At 36.8% G+C, this 22,103-nt stretch overlaps 1 protein-coding gene across 3 annotated transcripts in view; it reads right to left on the bottom strand.

Moving 5' to 3' along the window:
* Positions 1-22,103, bottom strand: part of PLA2G4A (phospholipase A2 group IVA) — a 147,296-nt gene that overhangs the window by 105,214 nt on the left and 19,979 nt on the right. For 2 of the 3 annotated variants that reach the window (XM_039460258.2, XM_074389828.1), the window contains exon 2: positions 15,821-15,923. The exons of the other annotated variant lie outside the window; for it this stretch is intronic. In XM_039460258.2, coding sequence (XP_039316192.1) covers positions 15,821-15,853 — 33 coding nt within the window. In that variant the 5' untranslated portion in view covers positions 15,854-15,923. The remainder of the gene's footprint in view (positions 1-15,820; positions 15,924-22,103) is intronic. 3 annotated transcript variants of the gene reach the window in all.

The raw sequence follows: 22,103 nt of genomic DNA on the forward strand, positions 1-22,103 counted from the left end.
GGAGATTCCCAGCAGAGGAGACCCACGGGTTGCCAGCGCGACTCTCGTGGCCGGTGTGGCGGTCGGCGCCTCGGTGCAGCTGTTCTTGGTGCAGAATCAGAAAAGCACCACGAATCTTAACGCTGCTTTTTTACCCAGCGCAGTGGGTTGCTCAGATTCCGGTGCTGGGAATCAACAAGTTGGACGTCCACTCAGACACCTAATTAGAAAGTCGGTAATTACAAAGATGACAAATGGATAAATTTATAATGAAGGGAAGAAACCAGCCTAAAACGGCTGAGAATACCCAAAATCAGAACGCCTCTCCCTCTACAGGGGACCACAGTTCCTCATCAGCAACGGAACAAGGCCTGATGGAGAACAAGTGTCTTCCATTAACAGAAGTAGGTTTCAAAAGGTGGATGATAAGAAACTTCTGTGAGTTAAAAGAAACTAAGAACTTTGAAAAAAGGTTCGATGAAATGCTAATGAGAATAGACAATTTAGAGAGGAATGTAAGTGAATTAATAGAGCTGAAAAATACAACATGAGAACTTCGTGAAGTATGCACAAGTTTTTACAGCCCAATTGATCAAGCAGAAGAAAGGATATCAGAGGTCGAAGACCAACTTAATGAAATAAAATGAGAAGACAAGATTAGAGAAAAAAGGATAAAAAGGAATGAGCAAAATCTCCAGGAAATATGGGACTATGTGAAAAGACTTAATTTACGTTTGATAGGTGTACCTGAATGTGACGAAGAGAATGAATCCAAGCTGGAAAATACTCTTCAGGATATTATTCAGGAAAACTTCCCCAACCTAGCAAGGCAGGACAATATTCAACTGCAGGTAATACAGAGAACACCACAAAGATATTCCTCAAGAAGAGCAACCCCAAGGCACATAATCGTCAGATTCACCAGGGTTGAAATGAAGGAGAAAATACTAAGGGCAGCCAGAGAGAAAGGTCGGGTTACCCACAAAGGGAAGCCTATCAGACTTACAACAGGTATCTCAGCAGAAACCCTACCAGCCAGAAGAGAGTGGGGGCCAATATTCAACATCCTTAAAGAAAAGAACTTTCAAGCCAGAATCACATATCCAGCCAAACTAAGCTTCATAAGTGAAGGAAAAATAAAGTTTTTTTTGTGAACAAGCAAGCACTCAGAGATTTAATCACCACCAGGCCTGCTTTACAAGAGCTTTTGAAAGAACCACTACACATAGAAAGGAACAACCAGTATCAATCAGCCTTTCCAAAAATATACCAAAAAGGAAACGGCATCAACATAATGAAGAATTTAAATCAACTAATGGGCAAAACAGCCAGCTAACATCAAATGGCAGTATTAAACGTGACTAAATCTCCTAGTCAAAAGACACAGCCAAAACCCATCAGTATGCTCCATCCAGACCCATCTATACACAAAGACTCAAAACAAAGGGATGGAGAAAGATTTACCAACCAAATGGAGAGCAAAAATAAATCAATAAATAAAAAGCGGGAGTTGCAATTCTCGCCTCTGATAAAATAGATTTTAAAGCAACAAAGATCAAAAGAGGCAAAGAAGGACATTACGTAATGGTAAAAGGATCAATGCAACAAGAAGAGCTAACGATCCTAAATATATACGCACCCAATACAGGAGCACCCAGATACATAAGACTTATGTAAGTCTTAGACTCCCACACAATAATAGTGGGAGACTTCAACATCAATATTAGACAGATCAATGAGACAGAAAATTAGCGAGGATATCCAGGACCTGAACTCAGATCTGGAACAAGTAAACTTAATAAGCATTTATAGAACTCTCCACTTTAAATACACAAAATATACACTCTTATCAGTACCACATCACACCTACCTACAGGTTGAAATGAAATATTGGTTGGCTGCTTGTTTGTTATTTTCTTCCCTCATTTTTTTCCTGTCTCCATTATTAAGCACAATTATTGGTATAAAAGAGGCTTTCAATACCCATTTTTAGACTGCATTTTAGCCTGGGCAATAAAGCAACACTTCCATTCTCTCTCCCTCTTCCTCTTCCTCTTTCTTCCTCTCCTTCATTCTTTTTTTTTATTTATTTTTTATTTTTCTTTCTTTCTTTTTCTTAAAAAAAAAAGTAATAATAATAATCTTAGGAGAGGTAACTTCCCTTAATTTTAGTAGGCTTGCTTAACTGGTTAAAAAGTTCATAATTAATTAAAAAGAGGCTCAGGTACTGACAATACTGAAAAGTGAGTAGTGACAGTCTAAATGCAAGGAGGCAAAAAAAATTGTCAAAAGTGTAGACAGATTCATAAGGACCAGCAGTAGAAGAACATAGAGACAAAAACTAGAAAGCACTCAACAGCTTCTGTAGAAATCACTCCATCAATAGTGTAATTAACAATCCAATTTATAACACAGCATAAAAGAGGTGAAGACATGGATAATAAGCATACCTTGCTAAAAAGGCAGAGAAGCATAAAAGTCTTTCAAAATGAGGCTTATTCGATTTTATTTTAAACAAGAAATACCTTCAACATCAAAAGAGTTCTGAGTAGCCAGTTTTATTGTACATAAATGAAATGATCAATCATAAAAATATTTGGAACTAAATGAAATTGACAATACACTTTGTCAAAATTTGACTGATACACTGAAAGCAGTACTTAGGAAATTTTATAGCACTGAATGCTATATTAAAAAAAGAAGAAGGAAAAAAATTAATAATCTAAGCTACTACCTAAGTACTAGAAAAGAAGAGTAAATTGAATCCAAGGTAAGCAATAGAAAAACAGTAAAAATTAGAAGAGAAATCAATAAAATTTGAAACAGGAAATAAATAGAGAAAAATCAATGAAACCAAAATTTGGTTCTTTGGAAAACTCAGTAAAATCAATGAGCCATTAGCCATGCTGACTAAGAAAAAAAAGAGAGAAAGAATAAAACTACTAATACCAGAAATGATAAGGGACATTATTACAGATCACATGGACATTAAAAGGACAACTAGAAATACTACAAACAGCTCGATGCTCAGGAATTTGATAATCTAGATGAAATGAACCAATTTTTTAAAAGACAGAATCTATCAAAATTTACACAAGAAGAAATAGACAATCTAAATAGGCCCATATCTATTAAAAATTTAATCAATAATTAATAACCTTACAAAACAGAAAGCACCATGTTCACATGGGTTCACTGTTAAATTCTACCAAACATTTAACAGGAAACTGTATCAATTCTCTACAATCTCTTCCAGAGGATAAAAGCAGAGGGAATACTTCTTAACTCCTTCTTGGAGGCCACCATTACCCTAATTCCAAAACTAGAAAAAAACATTACAAGAAAAGAAAACTACAGACTGATATTTCTCAAGAACATACATGCAAAAGTTCTCAATAAAATATTAGCAAACCAAGTCTAACAACATATAAAAAGAATTATGCACCGGGCCGGGCACAGTGGCTCATGCCTGTAATCCCAACACTTTGGGAGCCCAAGGCGGCTGATCACCTGAGGTCAGGAGTTTGAGACCAGCCTGGCTAAGATGGTGAAACCCCGTCTCTACTAAAAATACAAAAAAGCCAGCCATGGTGGTGTGTGCCTGTAATCCCAGCTACTTGAGAGACTGAAGCAAGAGAATTACTTGAACCCGGGCGGCAGAGTTTGCAGTGAGAGAAGTAGCCCCACTGCACTCCAGCCTGGGTGACAGAGCAGGACTGTCTTAAAAAAAAACAAACAAACAAAAAAAAAAAAAAAACGGAAAGAAAGAAAAGAATTATACACTATGACCAAGTGGGGTGTATTTCAGATATGCAAGGTTCAGCATTCAAAAGTCTATTAATTTAATCCATCATATCAACCGACTAAACAAGAAAAACTACATGATCATATCAACAGATTAATAAACAGCATTTGACAAAATTTAACACCCATTCCTAATTTAAAAAATCTTACAGCAAGCCAGAAATAGAAGGAAGCTTCATCAACTTGATAAAAGACATCTTCAAATAAACTATAATTAATGTCGTACTTAATGACGGCAAAACAGAAGCCTCCTGGAAAAGATCAGGAACAAGGCAAGGAGGTTCCCTGTCATCAACCCTTTTCAACATTGTACTGGAAGCCCTACTTAATGCAGTAAGATAAGAAAAGGAAATAAAATGTATATAGATTGAGAATGAAGAAATGAAACTTTGTTCACAAATAACATGAATGTCTATTTAGAAAATCCAATATAATCAATTAAAAAAAATTCTTGGAACTAATATGTGAATATAACAAGGTTGTAGGAGATAAGATTAATATACAAAAGTCAAATTGCTCTTCTACATACCAGAAATGAACAAATAGACTTTGAAATTAAAAACACAATAATACTTCTATTAGCAATTCCCCAAATAAAATAGTCATAAATCTAACATAGTATGTAAAAGATCTATATGAAGAAGAATAGAAAACTCAGATGTAATAAAGAAAACTAAATAAATGGAGAAAGTTTCCATATTCATGGATGGGAAGACTCAATAATGTAAAGATGTCAGTTCTTCCCAAAGTGATCTATAGATTCAACAAAGTCCCAACAAAAATCACAAACGATTCTGTGAAAATGAGAAACTGATTCTAAAATTCATATGAAGCGGCAAAAGACCCCAAAATGGTGAACACAAAATTGAAAGAGAAGAAAAAAGTTAGAGTACTGATGTTATGCAACTTCAAGACTTACTATAAAGCTACAGTAACCAAGACAGTCTGGTACTGGCAATAAATAAATCAATCAATCAGGTCAATAGAACAGAATAGAGAAGAACATAAATAAAGTCAACTGATCTTTTACAAAGGAGAAAAGACAACGCAATGAAGCAAAGATAGTCTTTTCAACAAACGGTGCTCGAACAGCTGGACATCCACATGTAAAAAATGAATCTACACAGATTTTAACTGAGCTTGCAATACAATGAGAAGATGCTCTTGAAAATCTATCTTAAAAATTAGCTTTCTCCACTCAAGAAACCCTCTCAATAATAATTATTATACATAATGATGCTCCCCTCCCAAAATCATCTATGCTCTTCTAAGAGCTTCTAAAATTACATGGGTTTTCAAATACCTAGAAACTTCCTTACATCATAAAAATTGAGCAATATTTTAATCCACTAATGAATATTTGCCTTTTGAAGTTGCTGCAAATATATTCATATATTGTTTCTGAATAACACGTACAGAAAGATTGTTTTTATTACAAGGACTCATTGAATGTAAGCCGTAAGTCATACGTTCTACTAGACACCAACTGTCATTGAATATTCCCAACAATCCTATAGAATAGGTGTTTTTATTTATATTTATAAATGAGTAAAATGAGATTCCGAGAGGCTCAGTAATTTCCCAGTAACTCATAGATAGTAAATGGTGACGGCCGGGCATGGTGGCTCACACCTGTAATCCTATCACTTTGGGTGATAGGATTACAGGTGGGTGAATCACGAGGTCAGGAGTTAAAGACCACCCTGACAAACATGGTGAAATTCCGTCTGTGCTAAAAATACAAAAATTAGCTGAGCGTGGTGGCACGCGCCTGTAATCCCAGCTACTCAGGAGGCTGAGGCAGGAAAATAACTTGAACCCAGGGAGGCAGAGGTTGCAGTGAGTTGAGATGGAGCCACTGTACTTCAGCCTCGGCCACAGAGAAAAACTGTCTCAAAAAAAAAAAAAAAAGATCGTAAATGGTGACCTTTTACTACAATTCAGGCTTACTGTCCTATGTCTGTGCCTATCTCTTTCTAAGAGCTTTAAGGATTAATAAGAAAGTATCTATAATAAAGTAAGCACACACTCTCGGAGAAAGATGTTCAGTTTCAATCAGTGATTATCCAAATAGTCTTTGGAGAATCATTTACCATATTTCCTGGGGCCACTATCACAAGTAATTTCAAACTAGTCCAGACTGAACCAGGTTTCAACTTGCATAGAAGATGTTTGATTATATCTCAGAGATAGTGCCAGAGGAAATTATATTACTGAATTCGCAACCAGTGTTCTCCAGGGGAAACTAATGACTCAGGACGATGGTGGCTGGTAGTTGGCAGGGAGAGATGTCATTATTTTAATTGAGATGTCAAATCTAAGCTCGATCCACCAATTTAGTCACGAAGTTTAAGGTTTGCCTTTAGGTCTCGGATTACTCTGAGTGTCTTTCTTCATCCATAATAGTTTCCATAGTAAAAACCAAGACCTTTTTCTTTTCAAAATTGTAATTTTTTATTTATTAAGAAAAAAGCGTTTTATTCATTCTGGATCAGTATATTGATATATGTAACAACGATTGGCATTGAAAAAAAGAACCAGTTTATACCAAATCAATTTAATGATTTTCCTGGTCTGTTTAAAACTCTACTGATATAAGACATGAACCAAAGAAATAATTATAACATAAAGCTGATGTAGATTCTGCATGCAAATACTGTTTTCTCTATTCAGCCTAACTTTGCCTAATTTTTAAAACTAAAAACCATTAGTACGACAAAGACTACGATATGTTATTATAAACTCAGATAATCATAATTGGGAACAGGCACTGTCTCAGAAATTTTTTTTAATGGCTGCATTAATGTCATTAATAAATCATGAGATTTTTTTGGTAAGATACTTATTTTCAGTTTCACTTCCTGGTGTGGAGTTTCATTCTTTTTTTTTTTTTTTTTTTTTGGGACGGAGTTTCGCTCTTGTTACCCAGGCTGGAGTGCAATGGCGCGATCTCGGCTCACCGCAACCTCCGCCTCCTGGGTTCAGGCAATTCTCCTGCCTCAGCCTCCTGAGTGGCTGGGATTACAGGCACGCACCACCATGCCCAGCTAATTTTTAGTATTTTTAGTAGAGACGGGGTTTCACCATGTTGACCTGGATGGTCTCGATCTCTCGACCTCGTGATCCACCCGCCTCGGCCTCCCAAAGTGCTGGGATTACAGGCTTGAGCCACCGCGCCCGGCCATTCTAATATAACTATGAAGCACAGGCGTTTTGCTATTATTCACCAACAGTTTTTTAAAAAATCAGCATTCTCTCTTTATAGTCTAACAATACTATCTAACCTTGCTTTCAAAATTCTCAGTCATGGGTTGGTTATGTGCAGAAATTATCTTAATGCTCAAAACACCTAATTTGGAACAGAATTGGTTATCTCTAGAAGACATCGCTAAAAGAGAATCGAAGTCAGAAATATGACTTGAGGTTCCTCCTTCCATGAACAAGAAATTTATTACCTGCACAATAAGTTTATACATTAAGTTTGGCAATATATTATGTGTGTCTATGTGTGTGTATATATATATATATATTTTATTTTTTTGAGACAGAGTCTCATTCTGTCACCCAGGCTAGAGTGCAGTAGCTCAGATGATCTTCCTATCTCAGCCTCCCAAGTAACTGGGACTACAGGCATGCACCACCACACCTGGGTAATTTTTGTATGTTGTTTTTGTTTTAGTAGAGATGGGATTTTGCCATATTGCTCAGGCTAGTCTCAAACTCCTAGGCTCAAGTGATCTGTACACCTCAGCCAAAGTGCTGGGATTACAGGCATGAGCACCACACCTGAGCTATATATGTATATATTTTTAAAAATAAAAGCAAATATAGAGTTCATTCTTATCGCAGTAAGGAGATTTTATGTCCTCTTTTAACCATAAGTATAGAGACTGACATCCAGAGTGTATATAAGGAACTCAACTCAATAGCAAAATAATAACAATCTGATTTTTAAAACAGGTTAAAGACCTAAATAGACATTTCTCAAAAGACGACACTCAAATGGCCAACAAGTATATGAAAAAATGCTCAACATCATTTATCCTCAGGGAAATGCAAATCAAAACCATGAAATATTACCTCATTCCAACTAGAATCGCTATCATAAAGACCACAAAAATAACAAATGCTGGCATAGATGTAGACAAAGAGAAACATTTAAACACTGTTGGTGGAAAAGTAAATTTGTATAGCCATGTGTAAAACAGTATGAAGGTTCTCCGAAAGAATTAAAAATGATACTACCATATGGTCCAGCAATTCTACCATTGGGTATATAGCCAAAAGAAATGAAAATAGTGTGTCAAAGACAAATTTGCACTCCCACGTTAACTGCAACACCATTCACAATAACCAAGATATGGAATCAACCTAAGTGCTCATCAATGGATGAATGGATAAATAAACGCGGTGCATGTAAACAAAGGAGTACTATTCAACCACAAGAAAGAAGGAAATCCTGTCATTTGTTCTAATAGGGATGAACCTGGAGGACATTATGTTAAATAGGTATATATTGCCGCTGGGCATGGCAGCTCACGTCACACCCATAACCCCAGCCCTTGGGGAGGCTGAGGAGGATGGATCATCTGAGGTCAAGAGTTCGAGACCAGACTGACCAACATAGTGAAACTCCATCTCTACTAAAAATACAAAAATTAGCTGGGTGTGGTGGTGGGCACCTGTAATACCAGCTCCTCGGGAGGCTGAGACAGGAGAATGGCTTGAACCTGGGAGACAGAGGTTGCAGTGAGCCAAGACTGCACCACTGCCCTCCAGCCTGGACAACAGAGCAAGACTCCATCTCAAAAAAAAAAAAAAAAAAAAAAAAAAAAAAAAAAAAAAGTTATGTATTGGCACAGAAAGACAAATAGCACAAGATCTACCCATAAGTGGAATCTAAAGAAGTTGATGCCATAGAAGTAGAGAGTAAGATAGTGGCTACCAGAGGCTAGGGAAGACAGGAAGGAGGAGAAAATAGGGAGAGAATGGTAAATGGGTAAAATGTCAGGGAGGCGGAGAAAGTACTGGTGTCCTGCAGCACAGCAGGCTGACTACGGTTAATAGTAGGGTGATGCACATCTCAAAATAGAAGAGAAGATTTTCAGTGTGCTCACCACAAAGACAGGATAAACGTATGAGGTGACGAATATGCTAAAAATCTTGATTTATTACACTATGTATAACATATTGGAACATGATACTGCATCCTGTAAATATGTACAATTACTATGTGTCAATTAAAAACAGAATTTTAAAAAGTGACGTGTCAGACAAAAAAGGAAAAAGATTGCAGGGCCTGCTCCAGCAGTGGCAGCCGGCAAAAGAAAATATTAATGATAACAGGTTGGTTCTAAAATTATAATTTATCTGGGTGCAGTGGTGCACACGTGTAGTCACAACTACTTGAAAGTCTCAGAAGAATCGCTTGAGTCCAGGAGTTTGAGACCAGCCTAGGCAACGTAGCAGACCCTGTCTTTAAAAAAGAAAATGGTAAAATATTTATTTAATGATATGTTCACCATGAATTTGTAGTGACTATAATATCCTTATAACACTTAAACAAAACAATCGCTCAAATATCTGGCACCTAAATTGTCAGTGCAATATAGATTCTAGTCCAATGGTAACTAAATAGCTATAGCATCACACACACACACACACACACAAATTGAACATCAGCCTTTTGCTACCTCAATACTTATGATGAAATCTACACTCTGCTGGAGTATTGGTGATTGAGTGGACTGGGAGTGACAGGTGCACCTCCCCCTTTCTGGAGGAGCTCATTAGAATACATGAAGTAGCATGTGCTGTTGAAAAGTTTTTTCCACACATCCTTGGCACTTTGGGGCAGTCATATTTATTCGGTTTAGACTTACTGCCCTAGATGACCATGTTCATTCAGATCTAAGATGCCTTTGCACAAACGGTTTTCATATGTGAACTTTAAGGCCAATAAATCCAATACACTTGAAAATCTGGATATGCCAACAAATGCTATTTTAGATATTTTATCCCCATTTTAAGGAATTTCTTAAAAACCTCCTCCCTGACTTACTTGTTCTGTTCATTAAGCAACAAATAAAAGGCTCAGGCCAGGTGGGGTGGCTCATGCCTGTCATGCCAGCATTTTGGGAGGCCGAGGAGGGCAGATCACTTAAGGTCAAAAGTTCCAGACCAGCCTGTCCAACATGATGAAACCCCATCTCCATTAAAAATACAAAAAATTAGCCAGGCGTAGTAGTGCACACCTATAATCCCAGCTACTCAGGAGGCTGAAGCAGGACAATCACTTGAAGCCGGGAGGCGGAGGTTACAGTGAGCCGAGATCATGCCACTGCACTCCAACCTGGGTGACAAAGTGAGACCCTGTCTCAAAAAAAAAAAAAAAAAAAAGTTCATAACTAAAAGACACAGACTTATGTGGTATATTCTCAGGAGTTTTAGGTTAAAAAAAAAAACAGACAGACAGAAGGGCATTTACAATATAATTTTCTGTTTTCTGTCTTTGTTTCCTCATATATAAAATGGCAATCAGAAAACCAACTTCGTATGACTTTTCTGAGAATGAAATGACTATATATAAAAAGAATTAAAAACAGAAAAGTAAAACTTTCAATATTTATATTATTTCTATATCCATGTTAATAATATATTACATTGGTATATAATTATATATAAATTAAATATATTATTTTACTTAATATTATACACTAAGCAAAATGATAAAGTGGGTAAAAGGAGGTTTTCTTACTCTCAGCATATAGCCTTCGACGGGGAGGAGGCTCCCTTTACCTATCTCATGTCACTGGGCAGTGAAGATCCATATTCCAGATGTAGGAAAAAACTGTCATATAGTGAAGAACCATCACTCCGGCCAGTAACACAGGATTTTCTCAAGGGTTCCCTGGCACAAATCCAGACTCCAACATTAGAACTGCACACAGGGCAATGTTGAATGTCAAGTTTAGGGGATAACCTCAGCATGTGTGGAAATCCTTTAAAATAGGATGATTATCCATCTTTTGGGGGTTGTCTGGAGGCACCACTGACTGTGAAAGAAGTAATTAGGGAATTCCACTTACGGTAACAGCAGAGTAAGTACCGAGGTGACCACTGCACACTCCAAATAACTATAAACTGGATAACGTTTTAATAAATAAACAAACATCTGTCTAAAACTAGGAAAGAACTAACTAGATAGGAAAGCGTTAACCACCAGGACAGACAGCAAAGATTAAAAAGAGTACACAAAACCAGGGAGCTGAGCTCAGTGTTACCACGGTGGCATTTCCTGATCCAGAAGAGGACAGGATGAGACACTGTGCAGCCTTGAAAGATTCATGAGCATTCTAAGCATAAGGATCCTGGTAATCCACACTCCTGCTTCAAATTAAAATCTCCATAGTCCATGACATAGGAATAACCATGAACATCCCTTCCACGTACTGGCAACCCATTTGAGTGTAATCTAAGCTGCCCAGAAAACAACCCATCTGGGATTACGTTTGTCCCAACCTGCTGGTTTCCCCAGGGGCCTGATGGAAGTAAATAAGTTATCTCTAAAAGATTACTTCTATTTTTCACCACAATGTTCGACACAAAATCAGAGTAACTGGGAACATAAGGAGGCATGACTACAAACCAGCGTAATTAATCAACTGCCACAGAAACACACACATCCATTCATCAGCTACACTATACTTAGGATGTTCAAGGAAAATAAAGTCAAATTGAAATACAACTCTATGGAACTGGTAGTATTAAAAAAATGACTAAGAAGATTTTTAAAAGAACCAAAAAGAAATTTGAGAACTGAAAGATAAACCTGGTGACCTTCTAGGGATTTCTGATCTATGCTGTGTGCTAAAGAAGCAGAAACATGGACATTACTTTAAATTAGTGCACAGTTGCCTCCTAAGAGAGGCTTGTGGCAGGGCAGGGCTGATATCCAGGAAAAGTAAGAAGTTTCTTATTAGCGGTGATGATTAATTTTACACATCAATTCCAGTAGGCCATGTGGTGTCCAGATTAAACACTGTTTCTAGGTATGTCTGTGAGGGTATTTCTAAATGACGTCAGCATTTGAATCAGTGAGCTCAGTAAAGTAGACTGCCCTCCTAGGTGCTGATGGGCCTCACCCAATCTGCTGAGAACCCAAACAGAACAGAGGCGGAGAAAGGAAGACTTCACTCCCTTTATTCTCCCCTCTCTGCTGGAACTGAGACATCTCCTCACATCTTATCCTGCCCTCAGATTGATATTTACATTTTCAGCTCCCCTGATTCTCAGGTCTTTCAGACTAAGACCAAAATACACCCCAACTTTACAGCATTTTCAGCTTGAGATAGCAGATCATAGGACTGCTCAGCCTCCATAATTGTGTGAGCCAATAATTAATTAGTTAGCAGTAATTAATGTCTCATAATAAATCAATAATCAATATCTCCTATTTGTCATAAATTAATACCTCATAATTAATAAATTAATATCTCCTATTGGCCCTGTTTCTCTAGAGAACCCTATTACACTAGCTTTCTTCCTCATTTTTCTAGATATTGTGAGTTCTCAAAAAATTCTATTTGCCTAAAAACTCATTATTAAGTCATTCACAGTCCTCCGCTTTTGTAATTATAGTTTCATCATTTTTACATTTTTTATTTTCCAATAGCAGCCTCTCAACTTCTAACTTTTCTAAAAATATCTTATTATTTCAAAGGGATAATTTTGTGCACATAGCACTTTACTATTAATAAAAGCTCTGTGAAGCAGACACAGCAGGTCCTATTTATACCCCGTTTTCCAGATGAGGCAGGTAAAAGTCAGAGTCTACGTGTCCATGAGCATATAACTGGGAAGACCAGAACTGCCAACAGAACACTAGTTCTTTGATTACCTATTCCAGTGGTGGTTTTCTTTCCTGTATTACTGTAATAATCTGAATAATAGCTTTCTACATTTTTGGTAAAATTTCTAGTCATCCTACAATGGTATTTTTTAAAAGCCCTTGTATTTTGGTATGCAACCATGCTGTCATAGCCATGTGGTTGACTGCCCCTAATGTGAAGACAACCCTAGTTTCTGTGGGATATGGGGCAGTGCCCCTCCATTGTTAATAGGTGGTAGAAAGAGGTAGGAATTTTTTCACTTCAGGGAGATGACTCACCTATTCACAGTAAAAAGACGGAAAATGTTATAAATATTTTATATTCGATCTCTTGTAAAATTGATGGCTCCTGGTCAAAAAAAAAATCTTCAATAAATTCTGGACACAAAAATCCTTAAGGTTGGAAGGCACCTCATAATGATTCTAGACATATGAGAACTAAATTCTCTTACATATGTGTCACTCTATTTTCCTAGCAGCTTCTTAACATCCAAGCACCATCGGAAGCCAGAGAGCTTGCTGGCTGCAAATTGCTGCGTCAGCCTACAGGATTCTCCAACATGTCCCTGCATCACGGGAATGGTGAAAATGAGCCCAGTCTTCTGGCCTTGAGGCAGTCAAAACTGTGTTAGCCTGTTTGGCACCAAGAGCTCATTACTATTAATAGTAAGCTGGCTTGATTCACTCCGACTTTCCATTTTACCAATATCACTCAGTGTTGAGTGTGCTTCCTCACTTCCATATTTTGAAAAATATCTTTCTGTGAAAACCTGAGCAGGAAATTTTGTTTTTAAAACAACTTACACACACACACACACACACACACACACACACACACACAGGCGCGCGCGCGCGCACACATGCACACCCACAGTTGGTCTTTTTCATATACACACAGCAAGAAGAAGAATGAAGAAAACTGTAAAGCTGACAGATCAAGAGATCACTTAAAAGGGCTATAACTTGGCTTCACACCCAAGAGATCATTTAAAAGGGCCATAAATTAGAATACTAGTTGATGTCTAAGCCTGATGTTGGAGAAAAGGAAAAATGTGATACCAAGATGTGGTTTTTTTCATGTTTTGTAATATGGTATCATATAATACTACCACATAGTAATTATTACAGCCTAAATCTGTTGCTGTAGTCAACAAAATTTTCAAGAAAAGGTGCCAGTGCTGAACCTTAGATGCCTGGATGCAGTTTAAGTTTTAAATATACTCTGCCACGTTAAAAGAAGAAACTGAACGGCCAGTTCACAAGATCATCTGACAAGACGTATGCGTGGGCTACGTGGCCGTCAGTAATAAGGCCTGCGCAGATCACGAAGAGTGAAAGTCATTCCAAATAATCATATTCTTTGAAATGTTTTGTGTTCCAACCATACTGAACTTCCTTCATTTCCTTGAATCATGTACTATTATACCTTTCCTTCAGACTAATTCACATATGCCTATTTTTTCCAATTCAGAAAAGTCATTTTCTCTCTCTTCGACAAACTTCTGCTAACCTTCAGGTCTATGCTGACGTGTTACTTCCCCTAGAAATTCTTTCCAGAAGGATTTGTGTTATTAATTCCTCCTGTGATAGACTCCCAGAGTCCTATTCGTTGTCCGTTATCAGAGCCCTCAAATTGCAGGCTTACATTATCTTATGTTATGGTTATTATCAATAACTTTTTCATATTTTCTGCTAAACATAAACTCAACCAGGAGTTCAAGACCAACCTGGCCAACATGGCAAAACTCCATCTCCACTAAAAATACACAAAAATTAGCCGGGTGTGGTGGCAGACAGTGAGGGATGCAAATTGCTTGAATCTAAGACATGGAGATTGTAGTGAGCCGCGATCCCACTACAGCACTCCAACTTGGGCAACAGAGTGAGACTCCTTCTCCTCAAAAAGAAAAGCAGCAACTCCTTTACAATTACATTAAAACATCAAATATCAAAAAATACATCTAAAATAGATACACACACACACACACACACACACACACACGATTTCTTACAGAAAACTATAATACATTATTGAGATAATTAAAGATGAAATTAAGCAACATTTAGTTTTGGATAAGATTCCTGGTTTGTTAATGGATTGAAAGACTCAATGTTGTTATCATATTATCTCTCCTCTACAGAAACATTGGCCGTCCCAACCAAAATCCCAGCAATTTTGTGTGCATGTGTGCATATGTGTGTGTGTAAATTGGCAAAATGAATCCAATTATATGGAAATGCAAAGAACTAAAAATAGAGTATTCTTAAAAAAAAAAATTTGAGGATTTACATGACCATATATAAAGACACACTTTTAAGCTACAGAAATTAGGAGAGATTGGTCCTGGAGCAAACACAGACTATTTAACCAATACAACAGAAAAGAAATGAAGCCACACATATATGGCTGCCTGATTTATAGGAAATCACAATCGGCACTGAATGATGGTATTCTCCATTGCCATTGAAAGAGAATATGATGGTTATTAGTAGACTAAATAAATAGCTTGTGATATATTCAAATAATGAAAAACCACATAGCAATGTAAAAGTGTGGAAGTCTGCTACTCACAACAACATTCAGCAAGAAACTCTCTCTTCTATTTACTGACCAGAAGAAAACATGTACACTTCCACTGGAGTCTGGAAAATTACATACTAAAATTTGAATTATTTAACTCTTTACTAAAACTAACCACCCATAGAAGAATCTGTTTAAACGTATCCAACTAAGGGAGAGTTTACAGAATTCCCCTAAAAATGCAAACCAAAATATAGCCTGAACTCAGACATTCTTTTACTTTCATTCTTCTTTCCACCAAGTCACGTGAAGGGTGCAAACGACACAGGCTGATGATTGCTAAGTGATAACCACAGCTTTTATTGTTCCATTATTATTACAGATGTTTCGGTATTTTTTTTCCTTTCGATTTCCTCTTTTCTGGAAACTTAAAGTAATAAAACGAAAAGTTAAATTAGTTTGATTATGTCCCGTAGCCTCTTTGCACCACATGAAGTTCATATGACTATAATAACAAACGGAGAAGCTGTCACAGTCTTGTTCTACTAGCAAGGCCCGCAGTATTCACCTACGGAAACGTATCAGCCCCCCTCCCAGAAAGAATTCATAAACAGTGAATGACTTACTATAATGTGCTGATAAGGATCTATAAATGACATTTTGGTTTCAATTACAGGAAATCTTTTCACACTTCAAAGGTCTTCTTTGGCACTCTAGCGTCTGTAAAACCTACAAAATAAACAATCACTATTGTTAAGCTTCCTTTTGGATGCAGTTCTAAGATTTGAAGGATTATGAGTATGCGTCTTAGGAAGAAAAAGTCTACCCAAGGACACTAGATAGGTTGAGTTCTTTACGTATATGAATGGGTATCACACATAACGTAGGGGAAAGGTAAACATATTTTGATGATACTGTATAATTTCCATATTTACTTCTTCAAATTTAGACTGTGAATAATTATTAGGAAACTACAAGGGCTTGTGTTGTCATTTGCCAAGTATTTTAGAAGAAATGTGTTGAAATTATGGAAAATTAAAATTATTTTTGTACTATTTATAATTAAGCCACATGTCATCGTTTCCTCAGTGGTGTCAGCATTATACAAATTCACAATAAAAAGGAAATTTTTTTCCACCTAGCTTTTTATTAGGAATTATAAAAGTACATTCGTGTTGAATTTGAACTTCAGCAATGACATTTTTAAAGAAATGTTTGTTCATTTGAAGATGCCAGTTTACTTTAGAAGCAGTTAATTGAAAATATTTTAATGGAAAAATACTCTCTATACTTTCCTTTTCTCTTCTACAATTATTCTTCATTATATAAAATCAAATAAAAACTATTTAATGAATAAACATCTTTGCTATTCCATTATACCAAGTCCTTGAGACTTCATAAAACAACATACACTTATATTTCAGTATTCTCTAAGTTACATCTAATTTGGAATACCTTCCCAAGTATCCTTATTATTTATCTTGAATATGTAGATTATAAAATGTTTTTATTTCAGAATAAATCAAATTTTTAATGTTTAAAATTGTTTTAAATTTTTAATGATCTTTTTAAACATCAACTTTTAAAAAATTATAAAAATGATTCCCGCTTATTGTCACAAACACAAACTGCTGAAGTGAACAAAGAATAAAATGTAATCACAATTTTCATTATGAAGTATATCTTTCCAGGCCATTTCACTGCTTTTTCGTAATATTTAAAGTAATAGGAAAACAGATGATTTGAAATTTTTTTTTTTTTTTACAAAAATGGGATTTTCTCATATGCCCTTGAGTTTTTAAACTCACTTTCTTCATCATATTTGGCTGTAAAAAATATGAAGCAATATTATGTGAATGGTAAAAATCACCCATTGTTCTCTACTTAAGAATTATAAAAAATAAGGATGCCCCCTGTTCTTCATTCTGGTCCGTCAATCATTTTTATTTTTACCAACAAGAAAAAAAAATGTGTTTTTAAAGTAAAACATCTATTCACTTTCATCACTTACTTCTTAAGCTCCTAAAGTACAAGTATTTTTATCTTATCATGAATATTCATCAGGCTGAAAATGTATACAGCATTTTAAATCAACTTTTTAAATAAAATGAGGCCAAACTATCATTCTGATTTATCATAATAAATAGTGTAATCTTGGTTTTGCATTTTTTAATTTAAAACCTAATAGAAAATTTGGCTGGTAACATTAACCAATTATCAACTGCTTCGATGGTATAGTTTGATTATTCCCTCCAAAACTCACGTTGAAATTTAATTGTCAATGTATGGTACAGGGAGGTCGGGCCTTTGAGAGGTGATTAGCTGATGGGGGTTTCACCCTCATGGGTGGGCTTAATGCCTTTTTAAAGTGGCTTGTGGAATGGGCTCTCTCTCTTAGCTCTTTTGCCTTCTGCCATACCTTAGATCCACACTTCCTCTTCTCTGGACAATGCTATCTTGAAAGAAAAGAACAGTCTCACCAGGAACCAAATCTGCTGGTACCTTGGCCTTAGACTTCCCGACTTCCAAAACTGTAAGCCAATAAATTTATTTACTTTATTAATTATCCAGTGTGTCGTATTCTGTTACACCACACAAAATAGACTAAGGCACTCGGTTTTCATATTTCCATTATTTTGGTTGGATCTGGCTGCTATTGTACTTAACTTTCAAGATTTTATTCCAATATCATCTTTCCAGTGAAGTCTTCCGTAACCTTATTATTTAAAATTGGCAAAAACCATGCTTTTTTGCTTTATGGCCATCTGACATCTACTTTTGTAATTTTTGTGTGTATCTATCTCTTCTCCCTTCTTTATTAGAATATAAATTCCGTGACGGTAGATTTTTTGTGTGTGTTTCATTCATGGTGAAATTCCCAGTCACTATGTAGGCACATGTGGATACTTAATACATACGTTAAACAATGAATGAATGATAGGATCTAGGTACACATGTAAAAGAAGTAATTTTCAAACCCAGTTACACCAAAGCATTCTGCTCAAGTCAAGGGAAGTTCACTTTCTATGTATTCCTAAGTCGTATTACCCCCATTCTCTATTCTCCCACACCATCTTACACTGTTAATCAAAACCAATATGAGTTTCTCTTTTTATCTCTTACTATTTTTCCCTAATTATCTACATATATACACATCATACAGACATGATTCTTCATTTACCACTATAGTATACTGTGCCTTTGATTAGGCTCTAAGTATTTTTGAAATTATATATTTAATTGATGATATTATAAAACAATGAAGACAAAACTATAATTTTTATTTGTTTAAATTTATAATACAAGAAATACACCTATATTGAGTGATATGATCCTTATGATTTAGCACTTCCCATTATAAGCATTTTCTGAGCTATTTCTATCACAACTTTGAAAAGTGATCAGCAATAACTTAATCTACCAGTATGGCTGATATTTTTATGCCAACTAAATTCAAAGTATGGCTACGTCCATTTCAGAGTCAGAATGTAGCAAATACTCTAGCACTGTGGGTGGAATATATTTTTATGAATGATATAATATAAAAATCACCTGCCTCATTCTCGTCTTAACCATCCAAATTTTCCTTACGTCATTTCCCCTGAGAAGTGGTTTCTTAATATGAAGCCTTCTACGCATATGATAGTTCACATAAAGCCCCGAGTCTCAAGAGCAAGAGACCTTTAGATTGCTGTAGTAGTAATTCCTGAGAGGTATGTCTTCCCTCTCCAGAAGCTGAAATGTCTATGTAGGATGATGCCTACATAGGGCAGCATATATCAGGGATTCAAAGGCTGACGGAAAGCTAACTATTTTCTTTATTGAAGCAGCATAATTTAGCGAAAACACCATTGGATATGAGATCTAGAAAGACCTTAATTCAAGCCCCAGTTTCATATTCTAAGACCCAGGTTACTTGCTTATAAATGTGCATAACACTATTGTGAAAGGCACCTAGCCCATAATAAATATTCAGTGCCTATGATTCACTTTTAAGATAATGATTACATAGACTGGGCTGGGCATGGTGGCTAATGTGTGTGATCCTAGTACTTCGGGAGGCCAATGCCTCCCAAAAGTGATCACGAGGTCAAGAGATCGAGACCATCCTGGCCAACATGGTGAAATGCCGTCTCTACTAAAAATACAAAAATTAGCTGGGTGTGGTGGCACGTGCCTGTAGTCCCAGCTACTCAGGAGGCTGGGGCATGAGAATTGCTTGAACTGGGAGGCAGAGGATGCAGTGAGCCGAGATCGCTCCATTGCACTCCAGCCTGGTGACAGAGCAAGACTCCATCTCAAAAAAAAAAAAAAAAAAAAAAAAAAAAAATTACATAGACTGATCACTAATCACTAGTAACATTATATATTTACTTGAAAGATGTACTATCTGTTGTAATTGTTGTGACAGTAGAAAATCAGAAATTTTTGACATATTTGTCACTTAGCAATAAATATCTACAATAAGCCTTATGATATGCAGGGTGCCTGGGAGCAAACTAATGGTGAAGCAGACAGGTGTGTACCACGAAACTTTGTTGCCTTGCAGACTTTATACTTGACACTCTCCATAGTGGAACCTCGAAAGTAAACAAGACTCTGGTAGCTATTCTCACCAGAGTTTTCTGTGTTAAAAACAGTAATAATGAGAGTGGCACAGTATCTGCTGGGACTTAACAGCAATTCCATTCACAAACATTCACAAGTAGCTTCATACAAGATCTTTTGTTCATTCAACAAATACGTCTTTGCTATCTACTTAGTCTATACGAGGCACTCGGAAAACAGTAGTGAATAAGGCATACCTCTTACCTTGAAGAAACAAAATGAGGCAATCTAGGGGTAACAATAAATGCAGCCTAGCCTGATTTGTCATGCATACATGTTGCTAAAAGCAGTAACACTTTTTATTATTAACGCCTCCAGTTGGAAGGAAACCTTGAAACCTACTCTTCTGGACAAATATCATCAGTGAGTGGTTCCGTTCCCTTAGTAGAAAATCAGAACTCCTTAACGTGGTCTATCATGGTGGCTTTTATACCTGTTTACTGCAAACCAAAGTGGGGAAATCTTTGCATATCTCAATATGATACAGAAACATATACACAGACATATATTAAAAATACAGAAGTAAGTTTGATGTGATACTTTTACTAAGTACAATGTACCCTGATTTTACTCTATTACTTTTGTTTAAATGCTGGTAACAGCCCACTGAATTGATTTCATGACTCTCTAAGAGCAATTTGAAGAATACTAGCACAAAAGACTGCAAAATTCAATGTCCATCTACTTCCTCAGCTCAATATCACTACTCTCCCTTTTGCTTTCTATGCTAAAGCCATATGGTTTTCTTTCCTCAAACGTGTCAAGCTCTCTCCCACTCAGGGCCATAGCTTATCTCTTCTATTCATTCATTGATTCAACAAACACTTCAGGTATAACTACCATGTGTCAAACACTGTTCAAGGGACTGGAGGCAAAAGTGAGGAGCTAGATACACTGCCTTCCGTCTTGGAGACTGCATCTCTAGTAAGCAATCAGAAAACAAGGAATCCAAAAAATAAAAGAAACAGTTGGAAACAGAGTTGTATAAAATGATGGAAACAGGCAAAGGCAGAAACAAGGATAAAACTGAGGCTGAGCACCACAAAGGAGTCAGCCAGGCAGAGGGAGGAGAGAGTGGGTTTTGAAGGTGATGTTCCAGGCAGGCAGTATGAGGAACTGAGAGTAGACAAGGGGCTGGAGAACGGTGAGCGAATGTGAAAGTGGCTCATGATGAGGTTGGAAATACAGGCAGTGACAGATCCTGTCGAGCCTCTTAGGCAACTCATGTTTGCCTGGCTAAAGCTGACCCCTTCTCGAGGATTCAGTTTCAATGTCGCTTTCACAGAGAACCCTTCTGTGACCTGCAAAGTATATTTGGTCTGCCTGTTACTGGTTTCGTGTGCTCTCTGGACTACTCCTCCTTCAAGCCTTTCCTTCCACTCACGCAATGTCTGCCTTTCCCGGGAGAACTAAAGATGCATTAAGTCGGTGGCCATATTTATCTTATGAACAGAGGCATCCCTAGTGCCTAATACTGTGCTTAAAATATAGTAGATTCAGGATAAAGATTTGTCCAATGGTTGGATGAATGATATTATTCCAAGTCGTGCCAGGTTTAGGCAAGAAAGAAATCCACAGAACAGTGCTACACTCTCCTTTGATGTCTCTCTTCCTCATTCCTAACAATTCTTAATGTCAAATGATGCTAAATTTCTCTGGCTATTTAAAAAAAAAAAAAGGCAGAACAAATGAAATTCCAGAGGGGGTGAAATTAGTATTCAAAATGTTTAGAGGAAATCTGTTGCTGGGGCCCAAAGTTTGATGTCAGCAACTTTGTTTCCTCTTCTTATTTCCAGCAACTTCATTCATAACCACTCTGTTCACCTCCTATTATCCACTACTGTATCCTACGGCAAGACTTGGATGGAAAGTCTCCTGATATTAAAGCCAAAAGCGAGAAATTGGCTTCAGATAGCTAACTGACCGAGTGTACTTTCTCTCTCTCCCTCTCCCTTCTCTGCTCTCTCTCTCTCTCTCTGTGTGTGTGTGTGTGTGTGTGTGCGTGTGTGTGTGTGTGTGTGTGTGTGTGTGAAACCACCCGGTTAAGAACTGCAAGATAACTAGAGAGCAAACAAACATGACTCATGGCATTTAATTTTAAAGCAACTTTCTTTTGTTCTTTGATTCCATTCAGGATTAACTCGTCTCCTACCTCGATGAAACCTCAGGCAGCTTCAGAACTTTGCTGTTAACTTGCGTACAAAAAGAAGAAAAGAAGAACAGAAAAGGAAAAGGAAGAGAGAAAAAGAATTAACCAGACACTGAAGACACTGAAATGCCAGGTTTCTTGAGTTAAAGTCT

The sequence above is a fragment of the Saimiri boliviensis genome, chromosome 19 (genome assembly GCF_048565385.1).
Source record: "Saimiri boliviensis isolate mSaiBol1 chromosome 19, mSaiBol1.pri, whole genome shotgun sequence".
NCBI lineage: Eukaryota > Metazoa > Chordata > Mammalia > Primates > Cebidae > Saimiri > Saimiri boliviensis.